Consider the following 16,525-nt stretch of genomic DNA (forward strand, 5'->3'; position numbering starts at 1 on the left):
ATACATACAAAAAAGTTAAGATTTGTAGCTGGAAATTCTAAAATGCCACTTGAACGAGGTCAACCTTTTAAGCTACAGTTTAACTAACCTAGAAATCAAGTCTATTTTAGAAAACACTATAAAGAATTCTGAAATACATGAATTTTGTTAACAAATCAATATGATTAAAGTAATTTCTGTTTTAATACTTCAACAGCTCATCTTAGTTGCAAGCACTCTCCATTTAAACTGATTTTATCCCTACGAAGAAAGTAGGATTTGCATTTATATATGTCAGAACCTCAAAGAGAGCGAGCTGCTGCTTTCACAACTATTACTAATGTTGCCTTCCAGAACTTAAAGAAAACCATCTAAGCATTTTTTCTTATGTTACAGCAGAAACTGTTGACAAGCTGCAACTTCTACAGTTCCATATCTATCTGTACATTTCTAATTTTTTCCTGTCAGAATCTCAATTCTTTTCCACATGTAAAAGTCCATTTCTTTCAATAAATGGTAACTAGTCCCTGCAGTCCAAACATCTTTATATTCAACTAAAAGGATGACCTGACCAATCTTTGCAGTTTCCAGGCAAGACTCTGTACAAATATTACCAATTTCCAGCAGAATGAAGTTACTGGACTTCTTAGACTTTGAAATCTTGCCAAATTATGGTTGCCTCAAGCGCAAATACTTTAGTAAACACAGTCAATATTTATTTAAATATATACTCAAAACAGTATTAATTCTATTTTTTTTTCTGCAACAACTATACTTTATTATAACATTTTATAATATCCAGGCATAGTATAGAAAATTTAACATGAAAGGGCAAAGACTGACAGCTTTAAAAAATATAAGCTAACATTAAATTTTAGCATTATTCTGCTTACATGGTTGAGTATAAACCAAAATAAATTGTGTTGTGCATGAACTCAAAAGGCATTATTCCAATAAACCAATAAAGATTTTGCCAAAAGATTTTATTTTCCCTCTTTCAAAAAAACCCAAACAAACAAAAGTAAACTACAACATTTAATACGATGTACTTTTCTGTGTAGCTCAGATACAGGTTAAGAGAAGTTACTGTATTTAATTTCATTGCTTAAGTCACAAAAGTTCACTGGCTTATTCAGTAAGTAAGCTGATAGACTGTCTACAGATCTGCTTTCACACTGCTGGATGGAGTGCAAAGAAAACAGAATTAGCAGAGATGTTTCAATACATAGCCTGGAAGTTAAAGAACCAGAAATGCAGTGGTAAACATTAAAAGGTAAAAGGGTTGGAAAGCTATCATTCACTCTTCAATGACATATGCTTAAAGAAACTGGGAAACCTTATACAGCAGACACAAATAAATCTAAATCCTTTAAATAATGGGCAACTTTCTATGATTATGAAAAACTTCACTGCTTTCTGTAATAGCTCCCAGGGTTATATTTCACCCGTGGCTTAACAGACATCTTCCCAGCCACTGTTCCAACCTGAGCTCATTTCTAGATATGGGAAGCAAGTCCTATGCTTCAGTCAACATCAGACTCTCCTTGTGATCTCACTTACCATTTTCTAATATTTTCCTGGTTAAAAAAAAAAAAAAGCAGCTATCAGAGCAGCTTTGGATTTCATCTCATAAATGAAGCGAACAGCCTATCTCAAGTTTCTTCTACCTGATACTGTCTGAATAACAGGCTTTTTGGGCTAGCTGGAAGCACATGCTAAAGTTTGTATGGTACACACAGGCACTTCTGTAGTGTTTCTTACACAGCAGATATCTGTGCCCTTCGCTGTACAGGGAAAAATGGTAACTGGTTTCATATAGGTTGTACAGAAGCATGAGGCAGAGTCAGGAACAGAACCTGTATCAACCATTGCCTTAACCACAAACAAAGCTCAGGTATCACTGGAATTCCATGAAACTCATGGAAGGATAGTTTGGCAAATCGCAGCAAAAATCCTCTCACACAAGCCCTCCTTGCTCTCTTTCCTCCTCCTCCCTTCTCCTGCAATCCATTAGCAAGGAAGAACATGGTTGCTGTTGCTTTCAGTCTCTTAATTCCACAGTTGTTTTTTTTAGGATCTCTGTAAACTCTTTGGTTTACTACTCAGGCTCCTTCCCATGATTCAGTACAACTTTTAAAGTGGTGTATTTAAAGAACATTCCCCTCCAAAGGCAGTGAATCTAAAGCCATGTCGATGAAATGCAACAGAAACAATAAACAGTCCTAGCATTATTACCTTCTCAACATACCATGCTGTAACAGGCATGGAGAGCCTATATGACACAGATAGTCTACTTCCTCCCATCTCTTCCCTCATAAATACAGGTTTATAACTGTTCACAAGGGTCAATAATACAGTTTAGAAAAAAAAAAGTGGATTCTATTATATTAAAAAAGCCCTATTGTAGTATATTAAAAAAAGCCCTCAACAAATATTAGAATCACAAGACTGACAACATGAAACAGTTTAATATCATTACTGCATACCTTGTCTGAATCATGGTTGATCATTTTGACATCAAGTAAGGATTTGATGGTTTTTGTCAGTTCCTTCTCATTCATTTGTGTACTATCCTGAAGCTCCTTGTAACTGACAGTTTCACTGTTGTTGAAGGCAAGCAAGACTGCCATTTGGTATGTTGTGACCATGGCTACATAAGGTTTGCACAAATAATTCATTTTTACTTCACCTGTAATGATAGAAGCAGTATTTTATAAACTGATGGAATGTGCTGAAAAGTCATCTGAAGCCTAACTACTAGAGCTCCTCGTACATTTCCAGACATTCAACTCACACCTAAGTATGCATTTAACACTTGGAATAGGAAGATGAAAACTGGTGGTGTGAATTTACACATATAGAATGAGGTGTGCAACAAAACTCCCTCTGATTAACTATGAATACTACAACAATACTGTTTTCAATAAAAAAGGAAACCTAGAGTGTCGAATTTAAATAAAAAAAGGAAATTCCAAATAGCCTCAATGCATTGCAATGCATAAACTTCAAATAGTAATAGCTTACACAGAATCACAGAATAGTGATTACAGGAAAGTGTTTCCAAGGAAGGACTTAAAAACAAAATAAAAGACTTGTCCACTAAAAATTTTTCACAATATTTTTATATTCTTTAAATTCCCCTGAAATTTAAAAAAAAAAAAAAAAGCACTGAAGAAATCTGCCCGAAAGCAAATTTAGATTTTCTGTGTGAAGGTGAGAATGAGTTAATGGCAACCTTCTACTACCAGAACTAAATTTTCATCATATTATACCGTATGCTAGTCTGGTTTTCACCTCCATGTAATACGTTGTGGTGCTCAGTCATTAAAGCCTGATACTGAAAGCACTTGAAATAAAATACGATTGACTGCTACGTACTAAACTAAGTTACAATTTTATCTCTTCTAAGATGTTTTTTAACGTATATTTCTATATAGTAAATACAAACATAAGTAAATATATATATGTATTTACAGAGATACTTACATATCCGAGTAAAATAATTTTAGGAATGCATATTATACTATTTCATATTCAGCTAGGGGGTATCTGATACTGCAGAAACAATTCCAGGCAATTGTTAGTAACTTCAGCAGTTCTGCAGTGCTGTTTTGTAGTTAAGAATGTACAACTCTAGTTTTACTTGGATTTAAATAAATCACAGATAACACATGCAAATTTACAAAACATGAATTTTTTAAACACTAAGCAGCAAATATTAAATTAATTTAAAATGCAAAGTAAGTCAGCTGACTTTCAATGCAACATAATGTTCCAACTCCAAAGTCTGTTGCCATTTGAAAAGGACTTTTCACAAGTAATTGTCAGTTGTATAAAGCATAAGTTTAGCAAAGCACTTATTTTTACCTGTACAAAGATAATGTAACCAAGTAAGCTTCCTTCCACTAAAATGCTGACTGTAAAATAATTCAAACTGCAAAACAAAATGAACTTCAATTAGTCACACATATAACTACTCACAATAGTTTATTATCACACTACCACCCCAGTGAAGAAATACTGGTTTTAGATTCACCATACTGGACACAAACATTGCAGACCAATTCATGACTGCATTTTCCTTTAGAAGATGGGTGATGACTGAACATCAGTCATTTACTGAACTACTTGAACATATTAACATATCACTTGATGACTAAGCCAAAAAGACCGTTGACACATTCATACTCTCAAAGCATAAAATACTGTAGTTAAAGAGTGTTCCGAACAAGTATCAACTCTACTGAATTTAAAAGAATTTCTAGGAGGTTTTAGCTATCAATCTTGTTAGGTTTTACTATTTTGTTCCTTCCAATTCCATATAAAAACATGTCTATTTTTATTTTTTCACCTTGATGAAACCATTCTATATTCTATGGCTTTGATGTCCTATTTAAAATCAATTCAGAAAATCCATTTTACTGATTGTTTTTTAACAACATCCTTCAAAAAACATAAACTTTTACTTAACAGGTATTTCACACATTGATTTTCATGACAAATCTCATCTTACATTCCTGAACATATTTCTAGGAGCAATCCCAAACCAGCATGCTTGAAAATGGGCACAGTTTTTACCACCTTCCAGTATGGGTTTCATGCTAGACACAACTACACAGTTTGCAAACATCTCAGAATCAAGAAGTGAGTACAGATCCTCGAATTTCTGTTGAAACCTTCCAAAACCTATTTTCACAAAGAATTATGATTTAGTTTGATTTTTACATTAATTTCTTGTCATTATGAGAAGTGCTACATCAATCATTCTGGAAAAGTATTTTTTCCTGATATTTAAATTATACAAAGACACAAATATATAGCAGAACAGGAATACAAAAAAAACCCCCAAAACCTCTAAACAAGAAAAGGCCTTAAAAGCAACTTAAAAATTCCTCTCTTCTTTTGGTTTTGTGCAAGTGAAAATTAGCTATGCAGTTTGAAATCAGGCACTAAATTGCACAAGTCTGGCTACTGTAAATGAGACCACTTTCCAGAGGACTCTAGGAATGCAATTCCTAGAAGATTCTTTCAAAGCTATATTTATGTACATTTAAATGTTAATTTCACCAACAGAGAATAAGAGAAGGAAGAGCATAAATGACCTGTGGACTGTGATAAGAAAAATCAAATTTACAGAGAAGCAGCAAAATCATCTTATTTTCATATTATATATGAAAATATATCATCAATCCTGCCATTCCTGGAAACTTGCAAGCAATGGAAAGAGAATAAGAAAAAGCCCTAGGAAACAAAAGGAAGCACTGGATTTTGAAGAACAATTAAAAGTATTCCAGAATATTTAAAAAACCTTTTGAAGACATGGCTTCTAGCTTGCTTATTCTGTGGGCTAAACTGATACAGAAAAGTTAATCTGACAGGAAGGAAAAGAAGAATTTCTGCAAAGACTAAAGTGAAGTTTATGGCAAGGCTTGTAAAAATCAATATTTTATTTTAACATATGTAATATCAGACTATGATCATTGTGCTTGTAAGGAGGACTACAAAAATGGGGATTTTTAGTAGAATTTTAGTAGCTACAGCATCCTCTTGGATGTCCTCTGAAAATAACTGAAATTTGGCTGAAAAGCCAACAGAAAAATTAAAATATAAATCTGACCTTAATCCCCTATAGCCAAGAGGAACAAATCAGACTGCACGTACTGGCAAGTGCCTGCTAAACCTTCATTACCTTAGTTTTAGTATTTAAGCTTCTTTTTGAAAAAAAAAAGAAAAAAATCAGAAATTTTGCTCTCATACTTCTTATCTGGAATAATCACGAAAGCGTGACTTGCAGACCAATCCTAATTTGAGGTCTAACTACTTTCTGGGAATGAGAAAAACTTAAGCAAATTCAAAAAACCTTTCCTTAAAATGGGATCAAACCTCCCTAAACCCCACGTAGCCACACTGTGTACACATCAATCTGGCTTACTCTGATTTGGTCTGGCAACTCTGATTAACATCAAAGGAAAATACAAAAAGGGGGACTTTTGACCTCTTTAAGAATCAGGTGTTTCTCCACCCACAAGATTACATAGTATGAAAACCAGTATTTGTATTCCATTCAAATAAATACACATTTATAGGAAGCTCCATCAGTCTTTGAGCCTGAAAAGCTGCTAAACAGCTTGCCCAGTTACAGAGGTATTCCCATACTTTGGAGTGCAACTGCAAAATGCTTTTTTTCCTTCTAAATCCCAGCCAGAATCCTGAGAGAACTCTCTCTTCATGGGTCAAATGATCAAACTTGATAGTAGAGACAGACATTGCCAATTTTTCAAAGACTCCCCAAGGTCATGTTCTGTTTCCTCAGGGAATTATGAGTATAATTTAGAGCATTAATTCTAGCTAGGTGACACATGAATAAGTTTGCTCCTTGAAACTGGCAAAACAGTGAGGTTAGGCAAGCAACCCAGACTCTGAGCTGCTTCTGATACACAACTCCATAACAATTTTCCAATGAGGCACAATTGACAATACTCCTATTTTAAGCCCATAAAACCCAGCAAAATGTCAACAATCACCTTCTGTGGTTCCACAGGATGGGTTGGAAACTATTACATTGTTAAAATCAAGTGCCACTTAATACAGTGGAAATAAAAGCAGAGTAAATTGTTCTAATATTTAGTAGTAATACATGAAAATTCTTCCTTCACTGCAGGAACAGACATTTGCCATTGTAATTTACATCAGATAGCAATTTAAGGTATAAGCCTGCTTAAAAAAAATCTGTTGTGTCCAGTAATATGAAATTTTTATTGCCTAAAATGTACTTCACCATTAAATACACTTTAGCAGAGATCGACACATATATTCTGTATTTTAACACAAACATTGTACAGGTAATATTTAGAACACAGTAATATAATCAAATATAGTAATATAGTCAATATTATAGTCAATATAATCAAAAGTAATAAAATATTCCACCTCTACAAAGCAGAAATAATAACATAATTTACTCGCCAAAGTAAAACCTTTACTGCTTTGAGAATTCATAAAAAGAAGTTTCCACAAAGCCTGATTTTGAATGGCTCCTATGAAACATGGGACAAGAAACCTGTGTCTGCATTCTAATCTGCTATTAAATCTGTTCAGATCTAGTCTTAGAAACAAAATCTTCTTTTCTCTAAATATCAGGAATTGGTTTTAAAGCTAAGAATCAATGCAGTTCATCTGATTGTATTTATTAGTATCTCCCTCATTAATCACGAAGTGTGGAAGAGAGATGTGAAAAATAAAGAAAAGCTATGCAATACATACATAAATTCAGTATGTCATTTGGGTGACCCTTCCAAATCTCATATGGACTGGAAACAAGATAGCCATGATTTACAAGCAAAATGAAGCAGCTCAGGTTTTTCTCTGTTAGAGTGATGATCTTTTATTTGGAGTTATTTTACATTTTCCACATGTTTACAAGAAGCCCCCTACTAACCTACCATCTGTACACTTTTTTCCAGTTCCTGAGGAATTGCAAATGTAGAAGAAGGAGCCTGAGTTAGAGGCCATGCACCAGCCTAAAGGTATTGGGAAAAATAAAAGCATTAACATTTTCATTACATTAAGAAAAAATAACACTATTAAACAGATCTATAGTGTATATTATGTTGTAAGACATTCAATTTATACCAGAAGTTTTACTGCTCAGTTTTTACTGCTCGTTATGCACGCCCCACTAAAGTATTAATTCAAGACAAGAACAAGGCATTTTACATCACTGTTGTTTAGTGTGCTAGCAGGTTAATTTTAACAAGAAATGCTAGGAAAATAAATTATTTCACAATGATCACAAGGTGTCCGTTTCCATATGAGAAGTATTCATAGTCAGAAAAATTGTTCACTTGTTATTGAAACATAAAAATTAAGTACAAATAACTCAATAGTAATAAACATACATTAGTACCTGTAGAACATATATCTGAAAGCTAATTCCCAAATCTATAATCGTGTCCTGGTTTTTGATAAAGTTGTTGAATTTATTGTTGAGATCAGCACTAACACTCATGTCTGTATACATTCGATGGAGCTTGCTGGTAAATTCATAACCACAGGCTTGCTGTGAAGAAATATTGTAACAGGTTTCACAGTGAAAACAGTACTTATAAATCATGCATATTCACTACTAAAATATGAAAATGTAGTCAGAATATGTGTTATAACATTTACGGAGAACACTAGCTACAATAGAAAACAAACATTACAAAAGAAAATTATGATTTTTATCTTAGTTTCACTTTCTATACATTGATTTATATGAACAGTGCTGTTTTATAAAATTGAAAGATAGAGCTAGTTTTTGAAAGTCCTTGGTACTTTTATAATGTAATTATGAATTATTTGAACACACTTAATAAAACTACCAAAAACCTCATAAAAATCTCAAATGCCTAGGTGATGCTTGGCCATATGTCTTTCACAGACTACCAAGAAATTAGTTTTTCCCTTCAGCTATTAGAAACAAGATCTACTGACTGCTAAGTTATCTCTGACACCCTCTGCTGCTCCCTCTCAACATTACATACTCCTATGTTTGTTTATTCCGCATCAGAAGAATATTACATTACCTTTAGTTTATTAATCATGGCCTCTTCAGAATCCATAGACATAGACAAACCATGAATTAATCTTTTTGCCAACATTCTGGCATAGAACTGCATTAAAAAAAATCAGATATGAGGATTTTTAAAAGCATAAGCACATTCTTCAAGTATACTTTAAATGTAACATTTTAACATTTATTGAATATCAAAAGTTACCTTTTGGAACACATCTTTGTCATCAATGTATTTGAAAACAGTAATGAAACTTGTAAGTTTGTCTTCTACTTCATTCTCTGTCATTCCTTTTGCTGATTTCTTCAACAAGTTGTCACAGTACTTGGCCAGCTCAAGTTAAAAAAAGAAAAAACAAGCCCAAACCTACTCGTCAAGCTTGAGAACAAATGTATGCCAAGGTATTCCAAACTTCTACACAAAAGTTAAAGCATGAAATAAGTCACAGCCTACACTCTCACGTTCTATTACAAGGGCTGCATTCACAGGTGAACAATACATACTACATCCACAGAAAATATAAATTCTGCATCAAAAGTTACAACTGCACCAATTTTGCACAACCACAAAATGCGTGTGCAGGTTACGTTATTTACTACTACTGAAATACACACCTGAGGCTGACTCAGTGTGAGAAATGGATAGTCATGTGATGAACCCTATGCCAATTCATTTGACAATTATAAAAAAGTATTACTACTTTCTACAGTAATAAAATATATCACTTACCAACTCAGGTGCTTTGCAGATTGACTTGGGCTCCCTATAGTTAACTACTGATGTCAAAGCCTACATAAGAACACAGAGCAAAGAGAAAAAATGTAAATGACTTAAAACTTTTTCTTTCATGAAATTTGAAGAAATAAAAAACACGTTCAGGGCAAAGACCATCCGAGACCCTGTAAAACTGAACTACACAAAAAGGGATCAAAAAAGAAACAATGAGTAAAAGAGTTTGAATTACTGCTTTGTGAGAACTTGTGTGTTGAACATTTTTGTTGAGATTTAAGTAAAAGTAGAAAGGGTAGAGGAACAGAAGTTAACTGCAGAAAGAAGGAGAAAAATAAAGTTCTAATTAGAAACTTAAATGTAAAAGTATGAAGATTTTGGTATACAGCAATATGTATGGTCCAAAAGTATGGATGGAAAGAAACTGATGAATAATTGCAGATAAAGTAGATTTGAGCAGCAGCACATCAACAGCATGTATCTTGAGCTGAAAAACATACATGGTGTGCTCACAACAGTAAGAAAGGAAAGATCTTTTCACTGTTGGATTTTTTGATAAAGAGGAAAAAAAATATTGTTGAAAGTGGAAATTCGAAGCAGAGCTGTACAGAAAACATAGAGCAGCCAAAGAAAACCTGAACATGATGAAAAAGAAAAGGAAAGAGATAACGCCAGTTTAGAATTGGAAATAAAAGTAAATTTTAAAAAACATTAAAAGTAAATTTAAAGTAAAAAGTGAATTTAAAAAAAGGTAAATTGTCAACAAACATATCAGAATCGTCAAGATTAGTTTCTAAACTACATACCACATTCAAATGAACAATTTAAACTAATACTGAACCACAAATATTGCATGACTGTAGTTCCTAGGAATTATATTTCCTTCTACGGAAGGAAAACATTATTATTGTTATTATCATAAAGAAAAACTGACAAGAAACTCTTTTGTACAATGCTTCAACATTCCAATATTTGATAATAGGTCCCTAGAATCCCTGTAAGAAAGGAATGCATGACTACAAAACTCTTTGAAGCTTAGAACACTCTTTTGCAATAATACTGGAGGCAACAATAGTAATTTTAATATCCACCATGAAAAACTGACAGCAGATTAAGATTCTAAATATTTATTATAATAAAGATCATTGAAGTGAAGAATTGATGTATTTAAGGAAAAAGTACATTGCCTATGTGCCAGCAAATGTAGTTGTCAATCTCATATTACTCCACCTTCTGGTACATGACATTAATTGCAATTGAGACAGAAATGTATTAGGGTACTGAAATAAGTATTTGTTTTAAAATACTAAGTAATTATTTTCTCAATATCACAAATACAGATGGATAACTACAATTGATATTATCACTGGTATCTTCATCACTATGTCTTACCAGATTAACCTTGGCTAAAAATTATCAAGTCTTAGACTATGACCCTAACAACAAACTGCGATTACTGTAAACACCACAAAAGAGCAATGAAATGTATACATGCATCCTGTGACAGGAAATTATGGATAGGAAAGTAGTAAGTGCACTCCCTAGGAAAAAGATACAAGGAGATACGGGAAAGAGTGGGAAATTAACAGACTAGATAAAATGTACTTCTTTTTTGAGGAGAAGCCACTCAATCCCTCAAGAGCCCAAGCATGTTTTACACAATTTAATAATAATAACAACAAGAACAATAAGGTTAGTCACTAACAATAATAAAAATTATAACAATTAGAACTGTTATACCTTCATGGCTATGCATTTCAGAGAAAAGAACAGCAAGCCTCTTTCCCTGAACAGGCTTATTTAAGTGCAGTTTTCTCCTGGAAAAAGTTAGCTATTGTGACAGTGATTGAAGTATATGTAAGTTTTCAGATATTCTTTGTAGTCAACTTGAAAAATCTAAGCAAAGCTTCTGTGTAAGTAATACTATCAGCATGCAGAATTTAAACATTATGACAGCAAGCACATTCAAGTTCAAATGCATGTAAGAGTTAACAAACTTCCCAAAACCCACAATTTTTCTAGTTATTATCTGCACTTAAATTTACATTAAATGGGTCAGCTCTATTTTTGTCTTTTGAATTCTGATGAAAAGGTCTTTTTTTCCAAAAACAGTTAAGTATTAAAGTTGTTTCCTTTGTACATATATTTTCCCCTAACACTGAATTGCCTTTTGTTCCATTGCATTCCTAAACTAGAAAAACTGCATAAGAACTCTATCTTTGAACATATGTTGATGTCCTGAAGAATTCTGGTGAGCCTGAAACAGGGTCCCACATTTTGTTTTCCAATGCTTTTTTCACTTAAGTAAAAGTTACCTTGTCAAGTGCACTCATAAAGTGTTGATCACCATTCAAAACAGTGTTGATGAGTTGAACGAATTTACTATGTACTTCCAAAACTGACTCCACAAACTGAGTTGGCATCTAAAAAAGGCAGATAAAACAGAAAGCAAGTTAAGGAGGAAAGTAGTATTATCTACACAAAAACATATCTCCATTAGTTGTGCTTGTTTTCCTAATTATTCTGTTTGATAAAAGTCAAAATCATAGTGATTAAGTCTTTGAAAGTATGGATTCTGCAGTGTTGTACTCTTACACTACTGTGCTTGAGCACGTTTCAGAAATAAAAAGTCTACGGCTACATATACAGTCCTGCTACCAAACACAGATTTGAGTCTATACTGCTCTCATGCTGTCTAACGTTTTTCCATCACACCCTAAAATCCTTTACTAGTCCTTTCAAAAATCATTAATGCTAACACGTAAATACAGCAATCAAGCTGAAAAGCTACTGAAATAAGTAAACTGCTGCTTTTCCTACACAATGACTTCACAGACAGAAAACCTTATTGAACCATTTGAATTTTCCTACACAGGACAGTTACCGATCAAATTAAGTGTGCCACATTTCAGCAGAACATTTTGTATAGAAATGACTGATATGAATTACAGGAGTCCCTATGCAGACAAGCTGGCAGGCAGCAATGCAACAGTGTGAAATGCACTGGCTGCATCATGGGACTCCCCAAGTGCATTCTCAGGTCACACATTAAAAATGTTTTGATGACGAAGTACTTAATCTACACAGCGGAGCAAGTATTTCACATTTTGAATTTATCTACATAAGGTTGTGAATTTTCAGCACCCTCATGGCTCTGCATTCATTTCCCTGTGTAGACACTATTAGTTTGAAAGAACAAGCTCAATAAACCTAAAAATATTTTGAAAGCAAACTATACTACTAAAGACTTCAACCCATTTTCAGTATGCACACAGGAGTTACGGAAGAGTAAGCGCTCCCATGCAGTCAATAAAAGAGTGAATGTACAACAGTTTGTATCTATGTATTGTTCTAGACAGATACACTGGGTGGCTAAAGTCACCATCCTGAAGTGAGCACAGATCTAGACAGCAAGATGTATACATGTACAAATATAATGCCAAACAAAAGTTTGTTTGTTTCTGAACAGCAATGCTCTTAGAGGAACAAAAATGGAATTGAGTCATTTCAATACGTATGAACTGAAAAAAGTTTAACACACTTTAGTAAAATAATTAAGCTACACTATTTTCAGAAATTACATGAAAATATGAGACTACAAAGCTATTAGTGAAAAACACCACAATGAAATCAGGACAGAATGTCAGGCCTTTACAAATAACACTTAATTAAACTAAAAGGAACCACTAGTTCCTAACGTACCAGAATGGCAAATGCCACTGACTTAGAGAAATTCAGAAAAAAAGATACATACATGGAACAAAAGGACCTACTTGCCATGACAGCATTAAACAAACAACAATGAGAAATATCTAGCTGTAGTTGTTTCTGGTTAGATCACAACAATCAACTCTCAGGATAGATATGTGTTGCACAGCTAAGCGTGCTGATTAGAAGTTACAATTTATCCATAATGTTCCAAACCAATTTCATATAGACAAAATTAAAAAAAACAGAATAGACTAAAAAGAAAAGGGTAAACATTTAATCAGGAATGTTAATCAAATAGGTAATTTCAGCTGCCTGAGGAAACTCACATTTTCCTGAGAAAGATTGCTGGTTGCTCTAAGGCCCTCATCATGGATATGGTTTTGTAGTTCCTGAATCATATGAGGTAAACCACTTGACACAGCACGAAGTAGAGTATACATATTTGCCATGTCTGAAACAGAGATACATTTTTATAGAATATGCTTAGAAACACTAAGAAATCAACACTTAATATAGTATCATAATCTCACACAGAACTTTTCAAAGACTGAAACAAGACCAACTGTTTTGAAAAAAAAAAAATTAACATACACTGGATCACTGACAAAAGAAAAAAAAGGAAAGAATAGGGCTAATATCAGTATTTACTGAGTACTGCCATTGTGACTACCTCGCTCTTCCAATACTGCTTATTTAGGAGAGATTCCAAGAGTAGAAGTGGCCTAGAATGGAAAAGTGTTGTGCCAGTTTATTTTAATCCTTGGCCTCCCTAAATCTCCCTTAGCTGCAACCGACTAAAATCAGTTTAGATATCTTCTTGACTTTTTATTTTCCTCCAGCGGTGGCTTAAAATTTTTCTCAGGTTAGAAAAGCTGTAAATAAGCAACTGATATTTTTATGACTTTTTTTTCAAAAAAAGGATCCAAGCTGATCAAATTTGCAAAACTCTGGAAACCGAATTAGAAACAATTTGACTGTGAAAAATAATTTGTTTCACATAATAAATACCATCTTCCATGCAAGAACAAGCATTTTTTCAAGAGCCATGTAGTCATCAGGAAGCATAATTTTTTTAGTCAGGCAGGGAATATAACTATAAGAGCATCTGCTTCTGTAAAAAGGATTTCAGAAGAGAGGTCACAAAAGATTCAGGACAATAAAAAGTGGCTATGAAAAGAAGCCAAAATATTTTATAATCCTGACCTGTCAAATGATGATGAAGTCTGTAATGACAGAACCATTGGTTTACAAATGAAAACACAAGCATAAAATATGATCAATTCTACAGGACACAGGACTTCAGTGTGTTTTTAAGCTAAGACAAAGAAAGAGAAAGAGTACTGGCCGAAAGAAGGGTTGTTAACAGTAAAAAGAAGGTTTTGACTATATATTTGGAAGAATGAATATGAATTACATGGTAAAAGAAAAAAGTCATTCAGGGTTTAATTGAGCTTCCTAGATAAGTAACATGTATTAGTTGAAAATGCTTAAGCGCATAGAAGGTCACTGAATAAAGATAATAAGTTGCAATGCTGAATGAATAAACCAAAAACCACTTCACGCTTTTTGTGACCATTGAGACTTACCACTTCTTTTCTCTTGTCTGATAATATTGTGACATTCTGCATGTAGAAACTGCAAGTGATCAGCTACCATTCTCTGCTGGCATTCATGAATCACTTTGCCATATGAGCTGGGATGCAAGTATTTCCGACACCGCATTTCTTCATCTTTTAATCTACCTAAAACCTACAGACAAGTTGTCAGCTGATTGCTAATGAAATACTAACAACCAATATAAAACCATGAATATACAACAGTGTACGTATGTAGAATGAGAGACACAAATAAGTAACACACTTAAAAAATAACTTGTCTGGGATGCTGAAAAACTGAATTTGCTCTTCTGAATCAGGCTATTGCTGAATTAATACAATCTTCTACTCTGAGTACTGACTAAGCTCAATCACTACTAGATGTTTAACAGCACTCAGCAGTTCTCAAAACTTCATCTTCCCTTCAACTTTGTGTCCAGTCTTCCCCAACTTCTCATACCACATTTCTTATTCCTTCTAAGTTTTACCACAATACCTAATTATGTAAGAATCACTTTACTGTTCCAAACTCATCGGCTCGTACGCAAACATCTGTTCAAAAGGTACAGGAGTACATCTGAGCTATTAATAAAAACTCTCTTTATAACTTCAATGAAGGAAATAAGCATTATCATAAAATAAGTCATATGAATACTGACATAAAAGTACTTCTATCCAGTGAACATGAGGGGAGCCTAGGGAGGGTAGTGCAGCTACAGCCTGCTAATGGTAGACAAAACAAACCTGCATTTCTTTTGGTTTAATTGAAGCCTTAGCCTGTTCCTGAATTTCACCTCAGGTGTGTGACCATTTGCTTATGCTTCTTATGGTTAAAAGCAATCTCACAGCCTTCTCCTCAACTCCTCTATCTTGTTAGTGCAAACAGTATAGCATCAAGGACTGACTCCCAGTCTTGTATAGGCAAGGTTTGTAGTTTATGTTCAGACTACCCATGCCACTAAAAAGTACAATCTAAACTGCATGAAAGCATACAAGAAAGAATAACTATGGGAACTGTACAGGAAAACATGTATCATCAGTAAATTAAAATTAGATTTTAGTTATTGCAGGTGTACAGAAGAATCTCTTACCTTCTCCATGTATTGTGAGCAATTTGACTCTTGCAATAAATTTGAAGCTTCTTGTTTATAATACTCCCCTGTTTCATTCAGAAAAGGACACTCAAAAATTTCCTGATAAAACTAAAAGGGAGAATTTTTTTTAAAAGGACAAATAATGCATATACCAAATTAACATTCAAAATTAAAAACATAAATCAGAAATGTGTATCTACCTTTAGGGGGAATTTTTTCTTATACTGTTCAACATGAACAAAGGAGTTAATAACCCCATGGATTACTTTCTGGTTTGGGTCTTCTCCACAGCGATCACTGAAATAGGCAAAGCAAACATTCATGAGAATGTAGGTATCTAGTGTAACTCATCTGATAACTGAATGAAATAAAATTGGATGAAAACATTTTCCAGTAAATTCCTTCGCTTAAATTGGCAAAATTGAAGGACATTAATCTCAAAATAAAAAATGTACTCTTCTTTCTCTCCTATACATTTAAATTGTTGAGATAGCAATTCATAAACTGTTCAAAAGCATTTGCAGGTCATGAAATTTCCAAGCGTTTGCTAAGGATCTATGTATTCCAAATTACATACTCTAAGTAAGTACATTAAAGGTTACATAAGTTCCATCTTGTATTTGTAGCCTTTATTAAATAGAATACCTTCATACTCCTGCCTCTGCCAAAAAAAAATTTTTGCCAGTGTTACGCTAAGAAGCATGCTATTTTATTTTCTGAATATCTACTGTTCAAAATGTAGATGTCACGTGGAACAAATAACATACTTGATGCATCATCACAACTTTTAATCATACACTGGAAAAGGAAAACCTTATGTTTTCCATTCGAATCTTAGCTTCAAATGAGCGAGTTCAAGTAA

General features: G+C 33.6%; 1 protein-coding gene across 8 annotated transcripts in view; it reads right to left on the minus strand.

The window, feature by feature from the left end:
* CUL2 (cullin 2) overlaps window positions 1-16,525 on the minus strand; it is a 52,923-nt gene that overhangs the window by 6,572 nt on the left and 29,826 nt on the right. For all 8 annotated transcript variants that reach the window (XM_074867710.1, XM_074867720.1, XM_074867770.1 and 5 more), the window contains 12 exons: window positions 15,864-15,960; window positions 15,661-15,771; window positions 14,561-14,723; window positions 13,301-13,425; window positions 11,579-11,686; window positions 9,264-9,323; window positions 8,739-8,867; window positions 8,547-8,633; window positions 7,886-8,038; window positions 7,422-7,499; window positions 3,847-3,913; window positions 2,466-2,668 (listed from right to left, as the gene is read on the minus strand). In XM_074867710.1, coding sequence (XP_074723811.1) covers window positions 2,466-2,668; window positions 3,847-3,913; window positions 7,422-7,499; window positions 7,886-8,038; window positions 8,547-8,633; window positions 8,739-8,867; window positions 9,264-9,323; window positions 11,579-11,686; window positions 13,301-13,425; window positions 14,561-14,723; window positions 15,661-15,771; window positions 15,864-15,960 — 1,381 coding nt within the window. The remainder of the gene's footprint in view (window positions 1-2,465; window positions 2,669-3,846; window positions 3,914-7,421; window positions 7,500-7,885; window positions 8,039-8,546; window positions 8,634-8,738; window positions 8,868-9,263; window positions 9,324-11,578; window positions 11,687-13,300; window positions 13,426-14,560; window positions 14,724-15,660; window positions 15,772-15,863; window positions 15,961-16,525) is intronic.

Source organism: Strix uralensis, chromosome 1 (genome assembly GCF_047716275.1).
Source record: "Strix uralensis isolate ZFMK-TIS-50842 chromosome 1, bStrUra1, whole genome shotgun sequence".
In the NCBI taxonomy this organism is placed as follows: Eukaryota; Metazoa; Chordata; class Aves; order Strigiformes; family Strigidae; genus Strix; species Strix uralensis.